General features: G+C 32.6%; 6 protein-coding genes and 3 long non-coding RNA genes across 12 annotated transcripts in view; 2 read left to right on the top strand and 7 right to left on the bottom strand.

Annotated features, from left to right (window-relative positions):
• LOC6641965 overlaps nucleotides 1–4959 on the top strand; it is a 71368-nt gene extending 66409 nt beyond the window's left edge. The window contains exons 9-10 of the mRNA XM_023175576.2: nucleotides 3–78; nucleotides 4731–4959. Coding sequence (XP_023031344.1) covers nucleotides 3–78; nucleotides 4731–4959 — 305 coding nt within the window. The remainder of the gene's footprint in view (nucleotides 1–2; nucleotides 79–4730) is intronic.
• A 3234-nt stretch (nucleotides 4960–8193) lies between these two features.
• Nucleotides 8194–10167, bottom strand: LOC111518644. Its single transcript, XR_002724040.2, has 4 exons — nucleotides 10050–10167; nucleotides 9061–9971; nucleotides 8397–8998; nucleotides 8194–8333 (listed from the first exon to the last, which is right to left on the bottom strand). It is a non-coding gene; the product is annotated as an uncharacterized LOC111518644 (long non-coding RNA).
• Nucleotides 10168–10421: 254 nt separating this feature from the next.
• LOC111518653 lies at nucleotides 10422–10967 on the bottom strand. Its single transcript, XR_002724047.2, has 2 exons — nucleotides 10839–10967; nucleotides 10422–10764 (listed from the first exon to the last, which is right to left on the bottom strand). It is a non-coding gene; the product is annotated as an uncharacterized LOC111518653 (long non-coding RNA).
• Nucleotides 10968–11319: 352 nt separating this feature from the next.
• LOC111518643 lies at nucleotides 11320–12205 on the bottom strand. Of its 2 annotated transcripts, XR_006954143.1 has the most exons (3): nucleotides 11882–11896; nucleotides 11705–11827; nucleotides 11320–11641 (listed from the first exon to the last, which is right to left on the bottom strand). It is a non-coding gene; the product is annotated as an uncharacterized LOC111518643 (long non-coding RNA). The 2 variants fall into 2 exon arrangements; XR_002724039.2 differs by having other exon boundaries at nucleotides 11705–12205.
• Nucleotides 12206–14028: 1823 nt separating this feature from the next.
• On the bottom strand, nucleotides 14029–16245 carry LOC6642060 (epsilon-sarcoglycan). Of its 3 annotated transcripts, XM_002065570.4 has the most exons (5): nucleotides 15318–16242; nucleotides 14860–15249; nucleotides 14668–14763; nucleotides 14439–14576; nucleotides 14029–14375 (listed from the first exon to the last, which is right to left on the bottom strand). In XM_002065570.4, the coding sequence occupies exons 1-5, from the start codon at nucleotides 15884–15886 to the stop codon at nucleotides 14261–14263; spliced, it is 1308 nt and encodes a 435-aa protein (XP_002065606.3). In that variant the 5' UTR covers nucleotides 15887–16242; the 3' UTR covers nucleotides 14029–14260. The 3 variants fall into 3 exon arrangements, with proteins under 3 accessions (XP_002065606.3, XP_023031524.1, XP_023031525.1); XM_023175756.2 differs by lacking the exon at nucleotides 14668–14763 and having other exon boundaries at nucleotides 15318–16244; XM_023175757.2 differs by lacking the exons at nucleotides 14029–14375; nucleotides 14439–14576 and adding an exon at nucleotides 14585–14609 and having other exon boundaries at nucleotides 15318–16245.
• A 234-nt stretch (nucleotides 16246–16479) lies between these two features.
• Nucleotides 16480–18607, top strand: LOC6642059 (2-oxoglutarate and iron-dependent oxygenase JMJD4 homolog). Its single transcript, XM_002065569.4, has 3 exons — nucleotides 16480–16690; nucleotides 17237–17771; nucleotides 17832–18607. The coding sequence occupies exons 1-3, from the start codon at nucleotides 16606–16608 to the stop codon at nucleotides 18481–18483; spliced, it is 1272 nt and encodes a 423-aa protein (XP_002065605.1). The 5' UTR covers nucleotides 16480–16605; the 3' UTR covers nucleotides 18484–18607.
• LOC6642058 lies at nucleotides 18557–19756 on the bottom strand. The gene is made up of 4 exons (XM_002065568.3): nucleotides 19517–19756; nucleotides 19215–19444; nucleotides 18978–19154; nucleotides 18557–18857 (listed from the first exon to the last, which is right to left on the bottom strand). Exons 1-4 carry the CDS (start codon nucleotides 19721–19723, stop codon nucleotides 18605–18607), a joined length of 867 nt encoding a protein of 288 aa, XP_002065604.1. The 5' UTR covers nucleotides 19724–19756; the 3' UTR covers nucleotides 18557–18604.
• A 952-nt stretch (nucleotides 19757–20708) lies between these two features.
• Nucleotides 20709–21780, bottom strand: LOC6642057. The gene is made up of 4 exons (XM_015178398.3): nucleotides 21574–21780; nucleotides 21288–21520; nucleotides 21057–21233; nucleotides 20709–21002 (listed from the first exon to the last, which is right to left on the bottom strand). The coding sequence occupies exons 1-4, from the start codon at nucleotides 21766–21768 to the stop codon at nucleotides 20750–20752; spliced, it is 858 nt and encodes a 285-aa protein (XP_015033884.2). The 5' UTR covers nucleotides 21769–21780; the 3' UTR covers nucleotides 20709–20749.
• Nucleotides 21781–21935: 155 nt separating this feature from the next.
• On the bottom strand, nucleotides 21936–23225 carry LOC6642056. Its single transcript, XM_002065566.4, has 3 exons — nucleotides 22971–23225; nucleotides 22493–22896; nucleotides 21936–22429 (listed from the first exon to the last, which is right to left on the bottom strand). Exons 1-3 carry the CDS (start codon nucleotides 23169–23171, stop codon nucleotides 22165–22167), a joined length of 870 nt encoding a protein of 289 aa, XP_002065602.1. The 5' UTR covers nucleotides 23172–23225; the 3' UTR covers nucleotides 21936–22164.
• Between the last annotated feature and the right edge of the window lie 1385 nt (nucleotides 23226–24610).

Raw genomic sequence — 24610 nt, 5'->3', positions numbered from 1 at the left:
AGCGCATATTAATCACATTAAGCGCGTAGCTGGCATCGATCACGTTGGCCTGGGAGCCGGCTACGACGGCATTAATTAGTAAGTAAAAGTCATTTATTTCACTTAAATGCGCATTTTCATCGGCCACACGGTTTACAGTGTGTACCCAAAAAAAAAAAAAGAAAAAAACAAAAGCCAAAAATGACCAACATACAAAAAGGCCACTGTGCCAGGTGGCCTTTTCCTTACACTATATATATGTATGTATTTGTATGTATGTATTTTTTAAAAGTTATTAATTGATTCTATTTAAGTCGTGGGTCTTATACAGTGGCATATTGTGAAAGGTGAAGCCATCGGCATCAATTTACCGCTCATTATGGCCACTTCTTTTCACAACTCCGCCACAAATAAGTGAAAGAGGGCGGAAAAATACATTTCCATTTTGCGCTTCATCTTTGTCTTCGTGTAATCAGTGTCAAAAGGAAGTCGCCATAGACATATTAAGTTCTCTGCTCTGATCTGATAAAGTTTATCTCACTAATTGGTTAGATTAAAAATTAAAATCAAGTAAAAATTGTTATATTTTCTCTTAACAGTTTTTAATTGCAAAAGTTACAAAATAAATAGCTTAAAAATTTATATTATAAATTATAAAAATAATTTCTTATTAGCAACATTTTGAGGCTGTAAAAATTTGGCCCTCTAAAGTATGCAAGAAACAGCACTAGAAAATAACCAGCTTGTTGCATACTTAAAAGGGCAACGTTCTCCCATTTTGTGGCTCTAGGTCTGCATATGGATTTATTTTAAATTCTTTTTAGCTAAAAACTTAATTACCTTTATTGAAAGTCCAAAATGAGCTTAACTAATTTGTAACATTTTAAGACTTTAATTTTGTAGTTAAAAGCTGTTAAATCATTTATTTTCTTTTTAGTTTTGTTTGCATTTTTTGAGGAATTAATGAAACAAATATTGTTATTCCTTTTTAATTTTTTCCTAAGAAATCATTATACGGACTTTATTTATTTGTTATTTATCGAAAAGACGTGTCAATTTATTTATTTATTTAATGTTATCGAATTTGTTCAAGAAAATTTATGCCACTGATAAACAAAAAGGTGACAAAGAATGTAAGGAAACACAAATAACTAAAAACAAATGGAATTCTGTCAAAATTGAAGGAAATTCCAACTCGTAACTAAAAACAAATGAAATTCTTTGTAAATTGTATTGCTTTTAAGTCATAATGATACGGATTCATGGTCCAACCACACACATAATACACCTTCATCATATTCTGGCCTAATCAGTTGAGAATTTTCTATCAGATTGTTGTCAATTATAATCAAATTCCCAACAAACAGCAGCCATGCCAAAATATCATGGACTTCATTAACCTAAATTTGGCAGGCTTCATTAGTATCTGAGGACAACAAGAGGACAACAAATATTGCAGCTGTAACTATAACCATCATCAGGCTCGGCATTATTATAATAATTATTATCATGATGTTGAGGGACAATGAATTTGCATAGATTTCCGATTGATTGCCTCATGGACACGTTGGAAAAACAAACAAATGTTTTTGCTCTGAAAATTTTGGATAACACTTCTTTCGTTCCCACAAATATGTGACCACCTCCCTGGCCTGGCCAATCCTTTCCTGATTCATGGACACGGCGTGTTTTTCAATTAAATATTTTTTCTACATATCGTACACATGCCACATTGTTGCCAGCATTTTGTTGTAGGTATATGAAAATTTTCCACAATTTTCATGTAAATCAATTTCCAGCGAAATGAACTTCATTTTCCTGGTTTAGTTTTTTAAATGGGTGTTTTGGTTTTTGCTAACGCGCCCACAGTGAGCAAACTACAAAAAAAAAAGAATTGGACCAAATAGAAACAGAAACAACATTCAAAAAACAACAAGAAAACTGAAATTGCGTGTATGAATATTTGTTCAGGCCACTCCCAGAAGGACATCCGTTAAGGGGCAAGGTAGCAGCATGGACATGAACACAATAAATAATCTAAAATTCTATAAAATTACAAAGTGTCAAATGGTCGTGTGTCGGTACACTCGAAACCACACACATGCATATTTATGTAGTAATCGCATACCCTAACAAAAAATAGGTATAACCACATATACAATTGAGAGTTCATTTGACCAAATGAAACATAAAGTCAGCCATTCTTCTATATCACAACCATTTGGTATCTATGTCGATTAACACATTAAAATGACCATCAGTCTTAAGCATAGAAATGCTATTAAGTCCAAGATGTTTCTCACATGGTATAACCTTTTCCTGTCAACGGAATGTTCTTAGTCGAAAAGTCTAACAATTCTTTCTATTACTTTAAGTTTAAAAAATTTGGTGCCTATAGATAAATTTCAGGCAAGCTGTAATGCTATAATCAATCACTCGTCTAAAATGCAGTAAAGGCAATCAGAATTTTTACCTCTTTTTATTTTTAGATAGCCAGCAATCTGAATCAAATTTTTCATGTCTATCGATGTTTCTTTTCAGAAAATATTAACATTTTTTATTATAATGAAACTGTTCCAAACTAAATTTGACTTTGATTTTATTAAATTAAAACAAATATGTATTAACATATTGAAAAATATATATTTCGAATGTGTTTCTAATCGTACTAAAGGATATAAGTCCTAAGTCCTTTACATATAGGATATAGAGTATTCCGTAGTCCATGAATCTAACAGGGAACAGAATGAAAGCTTGGTGACGACAAATTTATGCACTTTTAAATTGTTACATTTAATTATTGAACGAAATTTCCGAATGTTATTTCAATAGTTACGACAACTGTATCAACTCTTTTATATGTATATACATAGTATAAATCGATAGGCTTCATATAAATTTCTTAGTATAAAAAAAAAATGTTTTTTAATCAATTTGCATTTTAAAAATAGACAATAATTCGAAACAAACTCTTTGAAATAAACCCTCAAATGCAGATAGAAGACCATTTACAATCAAAATTTTAAAAAAGGAAAATTTTCTGCCAAAAATTTGCATTTAAGCCGGCTCGAGAAATATTTTTTCTATGGTATTTGACAGATGTTTGGTTAAAATAAATTTTATTTTTACCCATTTCAAGTTATTTAATTAAATTGCCATTACGATTGCGACAGGTTGATTATTGTGATAAATATATTTTGTGTGTTCCTGTGTGTGTGTGTGTGTGTGTGTGGAAATGTGAATTGAATGTTAAGTTCTGGTCAGCCACAAGCCACAAAATGAGTGCTATTAATTTGTTTGGAAAAAACAATTTTCAAAAATGGAATAGGAAGCCCAACAACTCAATGCTAGAGAAGGCACAACAAAATGCTGCTAACCAGAAATTGGGAATAGCCAAGGCAAATGACATAAATTGTTTTTGTTATGGCACTCTTATTTTGAAAAATGATTTCAATCTGAAGGAGGCTTGAAATATTTCATTAACTGCCCATAATATACAGGGTGTTTTGTGGCAATAAAATACAGTTCCAAGATGTGATGAAAAACAGAAGTCCCCTGAAAATATGTGTATCTATTCCAATGGTATTTGTATACCCTTAAAAAGGGTATTATAATTTTAGTCAAATGTTTGTAACGCAACGAAAGAATATAGTTTCTTGATCAGTATGAGAAGTCGAATCGATATAGCTTTTCGTCTGTCCGTCCGTCCATATAAACATTAGTTTATATTATCCATTAGAAAGTTAATTGATTGAAACATGGTATTGATTGTCCTAATTAAGTTGGACAGTTCATAGAATCGGATCTCTTTATCCTTTATATAGCTTTCACAGAAATTATCGATCCAAAAGCCTTTTTATATTCAGTAGGAATAGAACCCTATTAAAGTAAAATTAGTTTGTACCATGGATTTATTTGCTAAATAACTTAAATCAAATTGAATGTTTAAGTCAACCCATAAATAAATAATAACAAGTGACTTTTTCACATTATTGCACACCCTGTATTTTGGCATAATATATATATATTTGTTTATATGCAATAGAAAGGCATTTGTAGATGTCATTTAAATCCTGTTTTTCTAAAACGACTACAAATAAAAGTAAATTATTATTTATTTGTTGTACAATATAAATGCCTGTTCATAAAATATGATTACCGAGCACTTGAAGCGTGGACCAGAAATGTTTATTTATTATTTATTTTCCTTTGTGTTATTTATTATTTATTTGTTTTAGGTTTTTTTTTTTGTTCTGAATTGTTTGTTGTGGTCTTTTGCATAGTTTGCAACTTACTTTGAAACTGAAAATGAAGAATAAACTAGACTATGGTCACCAGAGTATAGGACCCTCTGGCCAAAGTCAAGTCCAAATTGCATACAACATACAACTTAATTTATTTTTTATGACAGTTTTGCACCAATTACCAGAAATTAAATTAAATTGTGCAGAATGTTTGAACAAATTTGTTGAAAGAAGGGATTGCATAAAGATAATATTTTTGTTTCGTTTTAAGACAAAAATAATTGGTTATGACAACGGGAAAACTATAAAATTCTTAATATTAAATACAAAATAAATAATTTAACTAATGCAATATTTTAGTTTATTTAATTTCTCAACTTTACCACAAGTTTTCTAGAATTTTAATTTCTAAAAAAGAAGGAAACTAGGAAATTTTTAAATGCTATTCTAGACTAGTTAATGGACTTTCTTAACATAACATTAATTTTTGTTCTTTCTCCTTTGCAGTACACCAAAAGGATTGGAGGATGTGTCCTCGTATCCAACATTATTTGCTGAACTTTTGGGCGGTGGATGGACCATCGATGAGCTAACCAAATTGGCCGGTGGCAATTTTTTGCGTGTTATGCAACAGGTTGAAAAACTGCGAGACGATAAAAAGGCTGCTGGGATCAAACCCTTTGAAGATCATCCAAATTTCCGCACTGACGATCCATACAATTGTACTTCCAGCTAATTACATTTTGGCCCCAAACTAGCAGAGGTTGTACAATAGGCCAGATCTTGAAATCTCAAACTGGAACTGGAACTGGAACTGGGACTGGAGCATATATGCAACGAAAGAAACTTAATTTGCTGCATAGATGAAATATATAGGAAATATTTATAATACATATTATATATAAACTATAGCATTAAGATTCTTAAGTGGCCTAGCTAAGATTTATATAAGCTTTACAAGAACTCTACATACTAAATAGTTTATAAATTCAATTTATGGCTAAATCCAATTTGGTTATTCTGTTACAAATACGAATTTCTCTTTTTTTCTTGGTGACAATCCACAGACTGCCAAATCAGATTTTTCCGAAAACTATATCTAACCACCCACAAATAAAAATGAAAGGAAATTTTCGAATACATTTATTCCAATATTTCTTGATATTTCATTTCAACCATAAAGAATTGTTCCATCTATATCTTGGACCAAGCGGTAATTCACAAGTTTTTACATATATAATTCTAGTTTTGTTTTTGTAATGAAAACTACATATCAATTTAAATGGAAAAAGAAAACAAAAATCATAATTATAATTAATTTTTCTTGCAAGCATAGTTAATGCAAAATGTTTAAAGAGTGGGAAAGCATACACTTAAATACAATATAAAACGGACAACAAAAAAGTAAATCAGAATTAATTATTTATAAACAAAATATCTTATATATACGTATATATGCATACCTACCTATATAAGAGTAATTAATAAATTATTTATATAATTAAATATTTAGTTGAATTTTTAAGCAGTTTGTAAAACATTGCATAGCGTAACGAAAACTAAATTAGAACTTAAGATCGGTGGACTATAAAGGCACTTGGTATGAATACAGAATATTTGAATAGGAAAGGATCAAGACAGGGAATTCCTATTTTAATGAAATTACAATATTTTTGCCTCACCTTCCACTTTTCAACACTTTCTTTATGGTTTTTGGTTTGGAGACACAAAATTTATTTAGTTTAATAAACCTTTTGTCATTTATCTATCTCGAATTTTTCACTAAAGTCTTGACGAAGAAGCTGATAAACCTATATATCCCAGACAGATTGTCACCCCAAATGTAATTTTTACTTTTCCATCTCCCTCTGAGTAGTCGAAATAATTACTGAGCCGAAAATCTGTACTTTTTTTATTGGTCCTTTCTTACTTGGGATAATTATTTTGTCTTTCGCTTCCATACTTCTAAAGATTCTTGAATAGATATTTGTTTTTTGAGAGAGTTTAGCAAATTAGTCTTGTTTTTTTTGAAAAGATTTCTGCTCTCGAATAATTTCAAATCATTTTCAAATGCATTTATGTATATTCTAGACGGATAGACTATGAATATAGTTTCACATTTTTTTATCAACCATGAAATCAACCATGATATATGCAATTGTTTCGTATTAAAGTAGAAAATTAAAATTTAATGAAAAATTTATTTAATATCTTACTTAATTTTTGTTTGTATAAGATAATGAAACACTTTGTAAATTACAGAAAAGTCCTTGAATCCTGTCCTAAAGTATTTCGTTTGTGCTGAGTGCCTGCCCTCCCTAAAGGATTATTGTATAAATGATAAGTATAAAATGTTAGGATATTGTATAATCGATATCACACAATATTCCCAGAACTTCCATTACGACAAAACCAATTTTCCCCCTTCAAATCCCTTCCAAGTAAACACATACACACAAATACTCACACACACACATACAAAAAACCAACCTTATATGAAAACGCTCTGTCAGTCTCTCTGTACCTTTTAAAAAGCACAACAAAATCTAGTCGAATGCATATTAAATTAGTAAATAAATATACAATAACTATAACTTGTAACTAAATTTAAGCCAGTTCAATAATTGTATAAAACCCAAAAAAAAGAAACCAAAAACACACACACTCACACACACATAACATTGTCTACATATGTGTATGTGGGGCAAGAAAAACTATTGTTACGTTTTTTATGACGTATTTTATACGAATTTTGTATATGTAAATAGCGTTTTTACCTTTAAAAACTTAAAACAATATTGCTCTAATTTATTTTCTAGCCTAAATAGAAAACAAAACAAAAAATACCAGAAAAAAATGGAAACTTTACTTAAAAATTTTGAATGAAAGGATTGTCGAATGTTAGTGGCCAATATAGTTAATAGATCTAATGTTTACGCCTATAAGGTGAAGGCATGCAATATCTGTAAAGATTATAAATATATAGTATATATACACATATATAGAAATTGCATATAAATACATATACCACACACACACACACATGAACGGATTACATGACACAAAGTTAAGCAATTATTTAAAAAATGTTTTTTTCATTATTATTAACCCCAACACATACCCAACACATACCCAAAACACAATCAACACACACTCACACACTCACACTAAGTCACACACACACTCACACATAATGCATACATACATATGTAAACCAAATTGTAGTTAAAACTTGAAAATGGTAAAATGTTTAGCAAATAAAATTCAATGAATAAAATGAGAAGCAGTGTATTAAAAAAAAAAAAAGACAAACCAAATAAATAAAACTATCCAAATCGAATTTTTATTTAATTACATTTTAATCGTTAACAGATTTACATACTAAACAAAATTAATTGCATATGTTTAGGCAGTGGTTTAGAATGAAATATAACCAATACTTATAGACTGGTTGTAAATTGTGGCTAAATTTCAACTGAAATAAAATTGCCACTCAAATCATATTATATTTTGGTTCATATCAACTAATGACTGTGTGTAGAAAATTATCTTTTTAGAAGACTTTCCAAAATGCAGACTCCCTTTAAAAAAAAATAAATCAACTAGATTTCTGTCATTACAACTGACATTGAGGATATTATGGCCAAGTTCTTACCAATTTATATAGTCAAAATAATAATTATAATAATTAGACACTTTGTGGAGATATATTCCTCTTAAGTCCTTGTCAGAGAATGCGAAATCAAAAGCTTAAAATGGAATGGCTCTAATAAAGGACTCTTCTTCTCCTTATATCAATTGTATTGAATAAAGGAATCGTAGAAGCAGAGACAGAAGAAAATTGAATTGTAGCAATTTGTTTTGCTTACGTAAAAACAATAATAAACTTAATTTCTTTCGGCCACGTATTCATAGTGGAAATCATTTCTTTTGCTCCCTTCTACCAGAAGTTATATTACGAGAATAAAGCTCACATTATGAAACAAATTCACTTTGTTTTCTGTTTATTTCCATTATTTGCTTCTAACTTTATCCTGCACTTGCAGAAAATATTCATAATTTATTTTCCATTTCCAGATTTAGGGGGTCGACTTTGATTGCTTTCATGTCCTAGAACAGATTTAGAAATATTTTTTACTGACGAACAACATTTTTATCAAATACTTTGCTTACCTGGCGGAAGATAAACTATTAAAGAAAACATCAACAGGAGACAGGCTGTATATACATTGAACCACATTTTTTAAGGTCAATATTTAATTTTTGAAAAGTAACTATAATCCAAACGTATTGATCTTGCCTATTTATAGCAGTTGTAAATTTACAATTACTAATTTACATTACTAATTAGTAATGGAACGAATTTACATTAAATACTTATAATCAAAAGCGAAATGAATTTGTTGTGGCTATTAGAAATGCATTCTTATGCATATGAGTATTCGCTCGAAAAAGATCTAGAACTTTGTTTCTTCTTCCTCTAGGATCTTTTCTTCCTCAAGTGTACGAAAAAAGTAAAAGCAAGTAAGTATATACATTTATGAAATTTGGAAGCTAATTGTTCTTGTAATAGTTCTCTAATTGTTCCAAATTGATACCCAAAACCATGAATGGAAAGCAAGGAAAGAATATATGAATTTCCTGAGGCTTTAGTTATGTCTTGATAAAGCGATTTTTTATTTCCATTATTTGCTTTATCATGCACTTTCAGAAAATATACATAATTTATTTTCCATTTCCAAATTTGGGGGGTCGACTTTGATTGCTTTCATGTCCTAGAACAGATTTTCAAATATTTTTACTGACGAATAACATTTTTATCAAATACTTTGCTTACCTGGCGGAAGAACTGCTATTATAGAAAACATCAACAGGAGACAGGCTGTATATAGATTGTACCACATTTTTAAGGTCAATATTTAATTTTTGAAAAGTAACTATAATCGAAACGTATTGATCTTGCCTATTTATGGCAGTTGTAAATTAGTAATGGAACGTATTTACATTAAATACTTATAATCAAGAGCGAAATGAATTTGTTGTGGCTATTAGAAATGCAATGAGTAATCGAGTAATCGTCTGAAAAAGATCTGGAACCTTGTATCTTCTTCCTTCAGGATATTTTCATCCTCAAGTTCAGGAAATAATTATTGGCACTATTGTCACTCCTTCTTACTAAAACCTTCAACCAAAAAAAGAAAACCAAAAAATTTGTTTCTTAAATTATGTATGTTTATTTATTTGTTATCATAACTAAAAGCAAGCAAAGGATATATGTGGGGTTGGGTGGGTAACGCCGAATGGCCAGACCACCTCAGAACAGCTGTTAAACGACGGTGTGGCAAGCGACCCACAAAACGACGATGTGGCAATGCTGCTACGAGACGACGAGGAAGAACAACTTTTAAGACGAGTCAAAGACGAGAAGACGTGTATTAATGAAGTTAAAAAGTATTAAGGACGCTCTCATTAAAAACCTAAAGACGAAACAATTACCATTCAATTCAATCATTTGTATAGTTACTAAAACCTAATTATAATCTAAAATAAAACCTATTACCATATAACTAAATATAAATCTAAACGGGGCTACACATTTCTACGGAATCGGAACCCAGTCCCACATATATGTACATCTAAAATAGTTATTCTTTATTTTCATTATTTGCTTTATTCTGTACTTGCAGAAAATATACATAATTTATTTTCCACCCCATAAATCCGGTCCCGGATTGTCGCTATTATGTCCTAGAACAGATTTTCATAAATTTTATGTTGGAGAAAAAAACAAAGTAAACATTGTGATAAAATAAATACTTTGCTTACCTGGCGGAATATATGCGATTATAGAAAACATCAACAGGAGACAGGTTGTATATAGATTAAACCACATTTTTTGAAGTTATTATTCAATCTTCTATAAGTAAATATAATCCAAACTTTTAGATCTTGCCTATTTATAGCAGCTGTAAATTAGTAATGGAACGAATTTACATTAAATACTTATAATCAAAAGCGAAATGAATTTGTTGTGGCTATTAGAAATACATTTGACTAATCGTCTGAAAAAAGATCTGGAACCTTGTATCTTCTTCCTTCAGGATATTTTCATCCTTAAGTTCAGGAAATAATTATTGGCACTATTGTCACTCCTTCTTACTAAAACCTTCAACCAAAAAATATTTTCACTAGGAAAAATTCAAATTTATAAATTATGTATGTATGTTTATTTATTTGTTATCATAACTATGGAACCTACATTAAAAACCTATTATCAATGACGAAATGAATTAGTTAAGGCTATTAGATATACTTATTTATCTATGAATTATCGGCTAAACAAGTTTTGGAAGCTTGTCTCCCTCCTTTGTCAAGGACTTCTAAACGTCCAATAGAGGAGCTGATATTTTGAATGGCAAGCAAGGAAATGATATATGATAAAGTTATTGTTTTTTTATTATTTGCTTTATTCTGTACTTGCAGAAAATATACATAATTTAATTTCCACCCCATAAAGACAGTCCCGGCTTATTATTATGTCCTAGAACAGATTTTCATAAATTTTATGTTGGAGAAAAAAACAAAATAAACATTGTTGTAGAATACTTTGCTTACCTGGAATAGATGCGATTATGGAAAGCATCAACATGAGATTGGTTGTATATAGATTAAACCACATTTTTTGAAGTAAATATTTAATCTTTTAGAAGTAAATATATTCCAAACTTTTAGATCTTGCCTATTTATAGCAGTTGTTAATTATTAATGGAACATACATATAATACTTATAATCAAGCCTGGAATAAATTTGTTGCGGTTATTAGAAATGCATTCTTATGCATATGAGTAATCGCTCGAAAAAGATCTAGAACTTTGTTTCTTCTTCCTCTAGGATCTTTCCTTCCTAAAGTGCACGAAAAAAGTATAAGTAAGTAAGTATATACATTTAAGAAATTTGGAAGCTAATTGTTTTTGTATTTGACGACTATTGTAACTACTTCTTACTAAATTTTATTTCGTTCGGCCCTTTTCTACCTTTTCTTTTTACCAGAAATCAGTTCACTTTAAAAAAGTTCAAGTTTTTAAATCCAGAAAATATGTTTTTAAATTGTTTTTATTTATTTCTTATTATTTTGTTATTCTGCACTTGCAGAATTTGTGATTCAAAATGGTGAAAGCCCATGAGGTCCATTCTAGAGGAGGTTTTAAAATACTGTGCATGATAATGGAATCCACATTGATACCAAATACCATGAATGGAAAGCAAGGAAAGAATATATGAATTTCCTGAGGCTTTAGTTATGTCTTGATAAAGTGATTGTTTATTTCCATTACTTGCTTTATCATGCACTTGCAGAAAATATACATAGTTTATTTTCTCTTATCAAATGGCCGGTGAAGTTGACTGTTGTCATATCCTAGAACAGATTTTCAAATATTTGATATTGGAGAACAACATTGTTATCAAATACTTTGCTTACCTGGTGGAATATATGGTATTATAGCAAACATCAACAGGAGACAAGTTGTGTATAGGTTAAACCACATTTTTTTAAGGTCAATACTCAATTTTTTATAAGTGAATATAATCCAATCTTGCTTATCTATTTATAGCAGTTGTAAATTAGTTATGGAACGAACCTACTTGAAATACTTACAATTAAGGGTGAAATGAATTTGTTAAGGCTATTAGAGATGCGTTCTTATGCAAAAGATCTGGAGCATTGATTCTTCTTCCTTCCGGATTTTCCATTCTCAAGGGCAGGAAAAAACATTTTGTATCTTTCTTGTACACTTGTCTATTGGAATTGTTTGTATGATTATTATAAAATTTATGATCGAAAGATTCTTTTGATCACAGGTAGTCGAATTATTGACTACATTCTCTAATGGATCTGATGAAAAGGTGGCGACGCATCTACGAGAAATGTTATCACGAGAAAAAATACAAATTTTAAACTCTTAAAAGTTTGTTTCATTTATTTATTTCTTCTTGTAGGTTTTTAAATTTTGTTTATTCCTTTCGCATTTTAGGTCCTGCAACTGATTTTAGAACTTTGTATTTAATAATGGAAACAATATTGTTAGCAAATAATTTTCCTACCGTTAGGTTCCCATAGCAGTATAGAAAACATTAACAGAAGACTCTTGTGTAGGTTGAACCATTTGAAACATTTTTGTATGGTCAATTTCCAATCTTTTATAAGTGAATATAATCCAAACTTATTGATCTTTATTATATATAGCAAATACAGTTATAAATTAGAAATGGAACGAACCTGCATTAAAGCAATCAATTACCAAAAGAATTAGTTGAGGCTATTAGATATACTTATTCATCTATGAATAATCGGCTGGAAAAGAGGTGAAGATTGTCTCTTTCTTCTGTCAACGTCTTTTAATCCTCCAAGAGAAGATGAGATTTAAAAATGTAAGTGAGAAATGGATATATGTATTTTCTGCGGCTTTAGTTATGTCTGGATGAAGTTATTCTTTATTTCTAATATTTTCTCTATCCTGTACTTGCAGAAAATATACATAGCTTATTTTCTATTTTTGAAGTTTTGGCTAGCGATATGGATTGATTTCAAGTTCTAGAACAGATTTTCAAATATATTTTATATTGGAGAACAACATTGTTATTAAATACTTTGCTTACCTATTGGAATATATGGTATTATAATAAACATCAACAGGAGAGAAGCTGCATATAAGTTAAACCACATTTTTGTAAGGTCAATATTCAATTTTTTATAAGTGAACATAATCCAATCTTGTTGGTTTTGCCTATTTATAGCAAATATAGTTGTAAATTAGTAATGGAACGAACGTACATACATTAAATACTTATAATCAAGGATGAAATGAATTAGTTGAGGCTATTAGATATGCATACTTATGCACTTGCAAGGGGATAGCCAGGTACCCTAGAGCGATAAATTTAGTAGGAATTTAAATTAAGATGTACTAAAAGAATTTAAGTAAGGATACAGCCCGTTATTCTAAGCCAATCGACGCAGAATGACTAGTGATCTGTTCCTGACCTCATTCAGAATTTTACGATTTTTGTTACTATTTCATTCTTGGTTTCTTTAAGCTTAATTTGTTCATAATTGAATGAAAAAACGTAATTCTAATAGCCCTTTTGGTTTTCCAATGTTAATTTCCTTTTCAAGGGATCAAAAAAATGAATTTTTTTTTATTTCTCCATTATTGGCTTTTTTCTGCACTAATAAATAGTTCATCAGAGGAGCGCTGCTTTCATAGCTATCCAGATTCTACAATATGTTTTAAAATATTATACAAGATAGTTCCCGTATCCGATTGAGCTATAGAAAACATCAACAGAAGACTCGCTGTGTATACACTGGACCACATTTTTAAGTCAATATCATCTAAACGTATTATTCTTGCCTATTTATAGCAAATACAGTCATAGTTTACATTAAATAATTATAACCATGGTTGAAAAGAATCTGTTGCGGTTATTAAAAACTTATTTATCTATGAATAATCGGAGCTGAGAATTCGAATGGACGGCAAAAACCAAGAACAAATGTCAAATTAATTAGTTAATGCAACTAGAAGTGGCATGACAAATGTCCAAGGCGATACTTTTTGTTCTGTCTTGATTGAGTGATTATATAATAAAATAATTATGATTTCGCATCTTCTTAAACTTACTACGTATACGCAATGTTGGCGTTTTCAGTTGCTAAACTATTTGTTTTGTTTTTAACTCGATGACATGTTATACTTTATGTCAAAAAATCGGACACAATTAACAGACATTTCCACAAAGTTATTCAAATATTAATAATTTATTTATGGCCACTAATTGAAACAGCAAACTAGATTATTATTGATTATTGTTAATTTGTAGAGTATTTATAAGTCCCATTATCGATATGGTTTATGCGCGTGTCTATATGCGTGATATAATAAGTTTCAATATTGCTTTGAAATTTTTTACTTTTTGGTTTTATTCTCCCGAAGTGTCCGTAGTCTTAGCAATAGAGCACTCTGGGCGATGTTTGTCATATATCCACACCGAGTCCATTGTTACCCTTATAGGGTGGAGGCTTGGGACGAGCATAGAGGCTGCCCCCAACAGAAGTGCCGCAGTCCAACTGATAGAAACTATTATTGGGACTAGAAGAGATAAAGAAAAATTAAATTTAATCAAGGGAAACCTTTTGGTAATGTCGGGCAAACCTTTGAGAACGAATGCTAGTGTTGTCCAAAAGGAAATTAGGATCCTTGAGACTCTTTAGAGTGGTGATCGGTTGAGCTGTCTTGGTATCCGAGCATTGTACCATTTGCACCGTCGACGACATGTCCAAATGGAGTGAACTGCAAGAAAGGCACAGGGAAAATTAATTCCATCTAAGTAAGGTAAGTGATTAAGTCTAAACAATTATTTTTAACACTAATAATAATTCACCTGTTCGAGCTGGTGACACTACTTGACTTTCGGTGGCAAGACTCTTCACAGATGTGAAAAATGTTTGCAAAGAAAAATTCCGAATGTGGATCATAACTACAAAAACAACAAAATACAACAAAAGAAATCAAAGAAAAGGAAAAAAACTCAAAGTCATGAAAATATTAATTGTAATACCGACTCAAGACTCACAACTTCTCATGATGGAAGCAAAGTACGGCCGATAGCATGCCCACAAGGATGGCAAAGATCACTCCCGGAATGGCAAAGGCGAAGGCAAACTCATCGATATAATTCCGCACGGGGACATCGTCACGGGAAATGCCCATCCAACGATCGATTGGCTGACGCTGTTGCTCCTCGTTCTGTTTGCCACTATGATAGAGTATCTCGGTGGGTGATTCCACGCCGACCATCTTGAAGGCACACCAATCCAGCTTGAAACCCACATTCTCGAAAATCTTCTGCACAGATGTCCGTTTGTAAGTGCAAGTGGGCAATTTATACAAAGGACGGACTTCCTCTTGCAGCTCCTGGAGGCGTGGAGAAAACTGAGCAAAGCTGCCTACATGAACAATGACCCTAGGAAAAATCAAAAGGAATTACATAGGGAAAGCCCATTTTTCCTTCTCTTTATCTATTTTGCTTACCCCTCTCGTTGCTGCGGCCGTAGGGGTAATCTTCCGCCCATATTGACCGCCGACTCCATAAATATAACACTCAGATCCTCTTTGCTACCCGGCCATAGATCTTTGCGGAATATATTTCTCAAATTCTCAACTCTGCCGGGATCCATGAAGTGCACCCAATTGAGATTATCAATTTTCATTTGCACCACATTCGGAGTGGGAAACTTGTGGGCCACAAATAACGAGATTACCACATGACGCGTCTCATAGTTCTGACGATTCAAGGCCACCACATCGAGATGAATGTGTCCGCCCGCAATGGATTTGGGTGGTGTCCCGTAAAGGAAGCCCGCGTGATACTCATGACTGTACATATAACGTAACCAACTGGGCAAATCCGGATAGCTCTTCAACGAGGGACGATAGCGAAACTGTTCGCTGATCACCTGGTGGGTCCAATTGAACAATTGTGGCTCAATTTTATAGGTGAACAATTCGCCCACATTGGCCTCCAGTTTGGTGGTGGTGTCCACCACAGTTGCCAGGCCAAAGGCAGCTAAACCAGCTATAATTATCAGTTCCAAGTGCATTTCGGAATATATTATTTAAAGATTTACATTGACCAGAATTACTTTTTGGCTTTTGTGTAAAAAGAAAACTTTTCTTCTTCTTGCAGATACATACATTCCAGGGAGAGCGCAGGCGCATTAGAAATCGCTCCGTTGCCACCTGTTGACTTAGGTCAGTTTTGTTTATCCATAAAATATATTTAAACAACTTAAATAAAACTTTAAATCTTAAAAGTAATTGCCAAAATTATATCGTTTTTGAATTTTTCATTAATGTAAACGTATAAATTTAATTTGCGTTTTACTCGCGCCTTTTAGTGTGAAACTTGAATTCACTGCGTTTGTTGGTTATGGCAATTCGCCCCTACTTAACCGGCGAAAAACAGAATGCACTGAGAAAAATCATTGCATCATATTTTATGGAAAATTATCCTAAATTTTGCCCTATGTTTATTCATTTATTTCTGTTTAACTAATGTTGAAGTAATATTTTAAAATTTCTATTTATATTGTATATATAATATGTATGGATAATAATGCTCCGCTCTAGAAAATATCGATGGTTTGGAGCGAAAATATCGAACTATCGAATAGCTTCAACGAAATTTTGCTCAGCTCTAGGAAAAAGTGGAAAGCAAAACATAAAGGAAAATAATTCAAATGAAATTAATATTAAAGTCATTTTAAGTTAAATCAACTTTGAGAGGTGTCTGCATGTGCGAAGCCTCGTTGGAAGTTTCATGGCAACAGAGGAAAGGCCGGGAGCGACATTTGAGCTCTTGGCCCTGCGACCAGCAACAGGCACCGGAATCGCAAGGACTACGGGTTTGTTTATTATTGAAATAAGGAAAAATAAATGTTAAAGTGAAGAGGATCTTGTTACTTCGATTATCCACATTTTCTGAACTTAAGTCAGGTGTGTGTATGCATGGCAATAGTTAAAAAAGTACAACTATTTCGCGGACAGGTGGCAATGGCCTTGGAGGTGACCCACTTGCTTTTCATTATCAAATGCAAGGTTTTCTATTGATCTTATGTACTTCTCATATATCTATCTAGGGATATATCTAGGGATCCCGTAGGGAGAATTTATCCTGCATTTTATAGTAAAAGAAATTCCGAAGACGTTAAGCACATTCCCGATCCGTTTTAGTCCTTTCATGACTCCCGGAGTGGCCTGGAGAGGCCCTTTTCTTTTCCTATATCTGGTGTGTTTAATTTAACAAACAATTTTATAACTCTTCTGATCAATTCAAACCACAACTTAGAAAGAGATCTATATATAGATTGATCGTGTGATTATTTAAATTTAAGTGTCGAATCTATTCTTATTGCTAGATTTTTACATTAATGTTTCTTCTTTTCCCACAGATTGTCTCGAGATTCTGCGTCGCTCCGCCCGTGATTTAGGCTACAATGATTTCTACTGGCAGTATATGAAACCCAATTGGCCAGTCATTATCACAGAAGTATCAAATGATTGGGAATGCCAGAATTGGACAAGCTTGAACGATGCCAGGAATGACAACAACACTACACAGACTGCCGGTATTAATTTTAACTACCTCAGGAAACACATAGACGATCGTCCAGTGCCCATTGCCGATTGCAATTCCATTTACTTCAATAGTCATGCCAAATTGGAATTGAAATTTCACGACTTTCTGAAGCGTTGGGAGCAAACAATTGAAGCTACCGAATCGGAGACGCAGAAGGATCAGAATAGCAATGAAACAAATCAAAGGGATAATCTCTACCTCAAAGACTGGCATCTGGCGGCGCAATTGCCCGACTATAAATTCTATAAGGTGCCCAAATACTTTGCCTCCGATTGGCTAAATGAGCAGCTGATCAATGAGCAACGAGATGACTATCGATTTGTTTATATGGGACCGAAGGACTCTTGGTTTGTTAGAGACTCGACTAGAATTTCTCATTGTGTACTAACGAATTCTTCTCTTTTTAGGACCTCATTCCATAGCGATGTCTTTGGCTCATTCAGTTGGTCCACCAATATAGTGGGACACAAGAAATGGCTGATAATGCCCCCAGGAGAAGAACTCAAACTGAGTGATTCTTTGGGCAATTTGCCATTTAGCATCGATGAAGAAGTGCTCAATGGCCTGAACATACGATATTTCACCATCAATCAGACGGCAAATGAAGCTGTCTTTGTGCCAAGTGGCTGGTATCATCAGGTTTGGAATCTCACCGATACCATCTCAGTGAATCACAATTGGTTCAATGCCTGCAACATCGAAATGGTGTGGATTAACTTACTCGCCAACATGCAGGCTGTGCGTAAAGAGATTTCCGATTGCCGCCAAATGGATAACTTTGAGGCCCATTGTCAGACAATGTTGCGGGCCAGCTTCGGCATCAACTACCTCGATTTTATAGAACTTTTGGAATATATAGCCGCACGCCGCATGGCAGCGGCCATCAACAACGGAGAAACGGAGACCACCAGATTTTTACTTTTTGATAGCTATAAAATGAATGATTATCATATTCAATCAGATCTCGAGTGTTTAAAGCACTTGCTCACAACAATGCTAAAGGAGACTAGTGAGGAGCAGCTGACAGAGCGTTGTCAGCGTTTACTCCACAAATTGTAGATAAAGTCATGGCATATTTTTTTACACCAAAGTTGTATTCATATACAAGTAAAAACCAACAAAAATTACTATAATATTTTATGAAAAATTTATGTTTAAAATATACGAAATATTTTAATAACTACTCGCCCTCGGGCCAAGTGAATTCACCATTTGTGGGCTCCGTCCGCAGCCAAAGACACTGATCGATCACCTTGAAGCCAAGTTTGTCAAACATGCCACAGGAAGCTGTGTTTAAGGGATTTACCAGGGCCATAACATCTTGCCCCAGACTAGCAATACGATGGGAAATTTCTCTTGTGACTAGGCTGCCAAAACCGCGTCTTTTGTGGCTCTCTTTCACCTGTAAAGCACCCAAATAACCGCCTTGTAATCTGAAAAAGGATTCATTAATTGAGTCAAAGCTTTAGACTACTTTTAGGAAGATTGATTGAATATTTGTTATGTTGAGTAACTTTTTAATATCAAATGAAACGTAGTGTGCTCTCACTCACCTTATACACCAGGCCAACAACTCTTCTGTATCGTCAGCATATAGGCCAACATTTACTGATAAGCGTATCTGACGTTGAATAAAATACAATGAACCCAAATGACGATTTGGCCATGCTTCGTTAACCAACTGAGCATCTTTTACATCAAGGGTTTTGAAATGGAATCCACGTGGAGGTCTGCATCATTCAAAATCTAATTAAATATCCTGAATCCGATTCAATAAACACTTTACTTACTCCACTTTTAGTTTGAGGGCCTCTTCTGCTTTAAGATAATATAAATTTGTTGGATCTTTGAATATTATTTTTAGATCTTTTTCTTTAATGACATTTTCCAGGGCTTGGGCATGTCGCATGGGGATGGAGCTGCACTTTAAGCCCTTCGACCAGTCCAGGACTTCCAAAGCCCGTTGAACTAGGCCATTTGTGTTGTTGTTTAAGCCACCAACAAACAACTGATAGCGATCCTATAAGTCGATAAAGTCGTAGTATTAATTTTATATATTTAAGTAGGGGAAATGTGTTTTTCTCTGTCTCACCACAATTAAAAACACGCCCTCTGTCTTGGCCTTCTCTTGTGTTAGTGTGTAGGCTTTTAGGTTTTGAATATTTGGTTGGCTTTTTAGAAAATTTATAAAGTTATCCAGACAATAATATTCCTGGCAATATTTGGGCCAGTCTTTGGTGAAATGTCTCTGATACTCCTGAAGTTCTGGCAAACCGATCTCAATTAATGACACAGACATTTTTGAAACGTACTAAAAAAACAATTCTTACTCAATGAGCCACCAAAATACAACTGAAGATTACAAACATCGTATATATAGACTTGTTTTCATTTTTGACAGGGTATTAAAGGGTATATACATTAAATTGTGATAAATATTGGAATATTTAATCAAAGATCTACATCTCTAAGATAAATTCCATTTGTGTAAATATCAGATTAGAAATGGAAATATCTAAGTGAGTTGAGAATATTTAACTTTACTGTGTATATCTATTATTCTTGATCTAGGGCAACCATAATTCGTATTCGTATTTACACTATGAATTTGAGATTAAGGGGTTACTCCCTCATGAGTGAATACGTTTCTCTTTGAGGTCGGTCAGTTTCGCTCTTAAATTAACAAACAATATCACAAGAGAAATACTCTCAAATTCTTCTTGATTACAATGATTTCTCCTTAATACTCTCTCTCTGTCTCTAAACAAGGACATCTGTCAATTACTTATGAACTCAATTTGTTGATTATTCTGAAAGACCATCAGCCAGAAGGCATCAGGATCTATTTAACCAATATTTTTTGATTCGGTCAAATTTATCCAGAACTAACAACAATAAAACATTTTTTAAACAATCACAAAAAGGACAAAAAATATTTTAAATATTTCCCACCGCGTTTTGGAAATTTTTCAAAAAATGGTTGATTGTGTTTCTAAAATATTTAAATTTGTTATATTTTAAAAACATTTAAGTAAATTGATCAAATATAATCTAATCTATAAACTGAGAAAAAGATTAAAAAAAATTTCCACTTTCTTTTTTCTTCTAATTAAGCATAGAAGAAACAGCTTACTAAAGGAAAAATAGATAATATTTCTTATGTAGAGTAAGCCCAATTCGTATTTATTCTTTCCCTTTGAGGTAAAGATAAACGAGTTCTTCTCTTAAGAATTAACTCAGTTCTCTTTGATTTCGCTCAGTTTGCTCTTAATTAAAACATATGGTCAATATACAAATACTCTTTAATCTTTATTGATTACAACCATCACTCGCCATCGGGCCAGGAAACATCCTTGATGGTAGACTTAGTACTCAACCAATGACATTGATCAATCACTCGAAAGCCCAACTTATTAAATAAACTGACCGATGCCTTGTTATAGGCATAGACCTCTGCGGTGACATCCTGACCCAACTGGGCTATACGTCTGGCGAGTTCTCGAGCCACCAGAACGCCAAAGCCACGACGTTGATAAGCTTCCTTGACGTGTAGAGCGGCCAGAAAACCATCCTGTGATCTATTTAACCCAAAAATTGAATTTTATGTGGTGAAAATATATTAAACAAGTTACCTAATGCACCAGGCCACCAGCTCGTGGGTCTCTTCATGATATAAGCCCACACTCGGACACATGGAAATCTGTCGTTGAATATAATACAGAGATCCCGGATGACTCCATTGCCACATTTCATCTATAAGTTGAGCATTTTGAATATCTAGAGCTTTCAAGTAGAAGCCAATTGGTGGGCTGTAAGGGTTTGTATTTAGTTAAATTGTTTCTTATTTTAATTTAATGACTTACTCAACAGTTAGATATAAGGCATCTTCGTGTTTAAGATGGTACAAATTGCTAGTGTGTTTAAAGTCAATAGGCAATTGCTTTTCCTGAACCACTTGAGCGGCGGCATTCAAGTATCTAGAGCGCAGGGAACTGCATTGTAGACCTCTTGACCAATCCAATTGACGCAAAGCCTGCTCCAAAATAAGCTGAGCCTTTTCACCCTCCAGACAGCCCACAAATAATTGATAGCGATCCTAGTTAAATAATATTAAAATAGGTAAAAAATCGGATAAAAGTGTTTACTTACCACAATGAGAAATAGACCCAATTCCTGATCCTTTATGGTATAGGCCTTAACATTTCTTGTATTGGGATATTTTTTTAAAAGATCTATAAAAAAATTCAAACTAAATACTTCTGTGCAATATTTGGGCCAATCTTGGCTATAGAGTTTTCTCAACTCTTCCAGATCGACAAAATCCAATGATTGCAACAGCTTCATTTTGAGATGATGTTGAATATCTGACTATCCAAATTTCTCGCAAAACTTCTGAATTTATAGAATTCACCTAATCTAAATTGTGGACTCAGTAAGGTTTCAAAAGATTAAGGTATTCCGGAATATTACTATGATATGTAAAATAATAATCTTTAGGTTTAGATAAGTAATTTCGTTCAAAGGGTTGTTTTTATTTTGAAAGTCTTTATCATTTCACAACTCTTAAACATGACTTTACTTTCACTGACATGTATCACAGCTTATTCTAGGATATAGCTCAGTCGATGCTAACCGTTTGATGTGATAACGTAATTTAAGTAAACATATATGTAATCCGTTTAGGAACAAATTGATAAATAAAGTACCCAAAGTTATCTCTGTTGCTATTTGCTATGCATTTTACTCGTTTGCTGGCCAGTTTATTGCATTACTGTCTTTTGGCAAACTCATGCTCCAGAAGTAATGCTCTTCTTGTTGCAATTGGAAATTCAACTTCTGAAAGATCTTGCCAGCTGATATATTATTCATATTAACCAAAGCTGTGACATCTTGATTCAACTGTTGGGCTATAAGGTGAGAAATCGCAGCCGCTACCACTAAACCTAAGCCACGTCGTTGATGGGTTTCCAAGACCTCCAGGGCGCCCAGAAAACCACTTTGTAGTCTAGAAAAATAAAAAGATTTTGACTATTTTCCTAAGAAATCATAGTTGTAATTTTCGTTCTACCTTAAACACCAAGCACAGAGTTTGCCAGAATCCTTCTCATAGAGACCAACATTTGTATTCTTGGTTATCAGTAGTTCAATAAGCCTCAGGGATCCTGGATGACGAGCCGACCACAGATTGTTGATCATCTCTGCATGCTCCAGACGCACTTTATCGAAATAGTAACCAGTTGGGCAGTTAATTTGTAGTTTCTTGGCTTCCTCACAGGATAGATAATACATATTGGTGTTCAGTTCTCGATCCATGCGAACTGGCAGGTCATTTAACAAGTCCTTGTAGATCTTGTGATGTCTTTCATGAATGGCACTCACTTTGTAGCCCCCTGACCAATCCAGCAGACTCAAAGCTTCTTGAAGCCGTTTTCCGCCATCATTCAGAGTGCCGAAGAAGAGTTGATAACGATGCTAAAAGCAGATCGTTTTAAATTATGTAATTATATAGAAACATTCATCATAATATTTTTATTTATTTACTATACCACCAATATAAAAAGTCCATCATCTTGCCAATTGTTGTCCAGTGTATAGAAACTCAAGTGCTTCGTATCCATCCATCGTAAGTAGTTGTCCAGCCAAAAGTATCCAACACAATGTTTGGGCCAATCTTTCAGATATAGTTTTTGTAGCTCTTTCAGTTCATGGAAATCTGTTATTTCTTTCAATCTGTGGGACACTGACATTTCTGTATATGTTTTTGCGGCAGAGTAGAGGATGTGTTAGTGGAATATTCCACAATACGAAAGCTTATCGATATCAGCAAAGCAAAGCAAATACATTTACTTTGTAACAGCAAAAAATTATTAGGGTGGACATTGTTAATTACAAATTATCGTAAATCTATAAAAATCTTTTGATTCATCGAAAGGGCCTTTCAAAATTCCTAAGTGAATCTTTATCTTAAATAACTCTTACATAGGGATAGTCCCTGAGAATATATGTAGTTTTCGAATAATTAAGATATATAGTAGTATCTCAAGCTAAATATTTTTAATTAATTTTTTATATTTTACAAGTATTTTTTACAAAATATATAAATCTAATTTTATTGACTCATTATTCATTTTTTAGAAAATCCATTTTTTCAACCTCATTAAACATTGCCAAGATTTATCTAACAATAAGCCAAAATAGTTTCGGTTTGAAAATATATATCCCAAAATTTCAGCTTTAAAATAAAATCATTCTATAAATAACTCACTTCAAAAGGTTTTAATTTTAAAATTTTAGATATTTTGTTCTTAATTACAATTAATCGAAATATTGTCAGATCTGAAAAGTGATCTATTAAATTTATTTTCAAAGATACTTTTGAACATTTCACTGTTAACTCAGCGAATTATTTTAAGTTCTGTTATCGCAATTAAAGCTTTGGTTCATAGCAACATTTACTGTTAAGTTATTTAGAGCTTTAAGCTGTGCACAACTTTGGAAGCCGTTGCTATGTAAACGGCATTGGATTTTCAAAAGAAGAATATTGTTGTTTTTAAAAGATAGTAAACAAAATTTAATTTATTTAATATTCTTTTGTAAAAATTTTCCATTAATTTTGATTTTATTTTCGTAAGTTTTTAAGAAATTCAAAAGTAAAAACTTAAAAAATCTTCATCTAAGTCATTTGCAATATCGAAACGTTTTCGAAGGCACACTCAAATCATATCAAGTATCTTTAATATTACCTATACAACAAACTTCATATGTTCCTCTGAACAAATTGGCGAGCTAAAACATGATTAACCCATTTTCATTCTTTGCCGTCCGTCGGCTTTTCGAACAGCTGATTAAGACATATTTCAACAACATTTTGTTATAAAAAAGGAAGTTTGTTAAATTAACTTTTATTAAATGAGCCAATTTACTAAGTTTTATGAGCTTTAGTCCGCTTACTTTACTTTCATAAGTGTGCCAATATGTGACTAGATGGCTAAAAGAAGTCAAAACTTTGAATATATCAAAATTGGAAAGTTTTTGTAGCGAAAAGTAACTCTTACCATCTTTTTGTCTACTATACATAGATTGGAAAATTCCTTTTGAATGTCCTCTCATGAACTGCTTAATGGGTGCAGACACCATAAAAGGAATGAATATAAGCCAATGTTGAACTTAATCTCTATAAATTAGA

Source organism: Drosophila willistoni (assembly GCF_018902025.1).
Source record: "Drosophila willistoni isolate 14030-0811.24 chromosome 2R unlocalized genomic scaffold, UCI_dwil_1.1 Seg167, whole genome shotgun sequence".
NCBI lineage: Eukaryota > Metazoa > Arthropoda > Insecta > Diptera > Drosophilidae > Drosophila > Drosophila willistoni.
Note: the sequence above shows the minus strand (reverse complement) of the source record. Positions and strands in the feature narration are given on the sequence as shown.

Bases quoted from the DNA above. Each gene is read 5' to 3' on its own strand.
- LOC6642057 (XM_015178398.3), bottom strand. From the start codon at position 21,768: ATGAAGCTGTTGCAATCATTGGATTTTGTCGATCTGGAAGAGTTGAGA. The intron at 21,521-21,573 runs GTAAGTAAACAC...TTATTTAACTAG, and splicing joins TGGGTCTATTTCTCATTGTG to GATCGCTATCAATTATTTGT. The intron at 21,234-21,287 runs GTAAGTCATTAA...AAACCCTTACAG, and splicing joins GCCTTATATCTAACTGTTGA to CCCACCAATTGGCTTCTACT.
- LOC6642059 (XM_002065569.4), top strand. From the start codon at position 16,606: ATGGCAACAGAGGAAAGGCCGGGAGCGACATTTGAGCTCTTGGCCCTG. The intron at 16,691-17,236 runs GTTTGTTTATTA...CTTTTCCCACAG, and splicing joins CGGAATCGCAAGGACTACGG to ATTGTCTCGAGATTCTGCGT. The intron at 17,772-17,831 runs GTTTGTTAGAGA...TTCTCTTTTTAG, and splicing joins ATGGGACCGAAGGACTCTTG to GACCTCATTCCATAGCGATG.
- LOC6642056 (XM_002065566.4), bottom strand. From the start codon at position 23,171: ATGTCAGTGTCCCACAGATTGAAAGAAATAACAGATTTCCATGAACTG. The intron at 22,897-22,970 runs GTATAGTAAATA...ATCTGCTTTTAG, and splicing joins ATGGACTTTTTATATTGGTG to CATCGTTATCAACTCTTCTT. The intron at 22,430-22,492 runs GTAGAACGAAAA...TTATTTTTCTAG, and splicing joins CTCTGTGCTTGGTGTTTAAG to ACTACAAAGTGGTTTTCTGG.
- LOC6642060 (XM_002065570.4), bottom strand. From the start codon at position 15,886: ATGCACTTGGAACTGATAATTATAGCTGGTTTAGCTGCCTTTGGCCTG. The intron at 15,250-15,317 runs GTAAGCAAAATA...GATTTTTCCTAG, and splicing joins CGGCCGCAGCAACGAGAGGG to GGTCATTGTTCATGTAGGCA. The intron at 14,577-14,667 runs GTGAATTATTAT...CCTTTCTTGCAG, and splicing joins AGTGTCACCAGCTCGAACAG to TTCACTCCATTTGGACATGT.
- LOC6642058 (XM_002065568.3), bottom strand. From the start codon at position 19,723: ATGTCTGTGTCATTAATTGAGATCGGTTTGCCAGAACTTCAGGAGTAT. The intron at 19,155-19,214 runs GTAAGTAAAGTG...TGAATGATGCAG, and splicing joins GCCCTCAAACTAAAAGTGGA to ACCTCCACGTGGATTCCATT. The intron at 18,858-18,977 runs GTGAGTGAGAGC...ATCCTTTTTCAG, and splicing joins TTGTTGGCCTGGTGTATAAG to ATTACAAGGCGGTTATTTGG.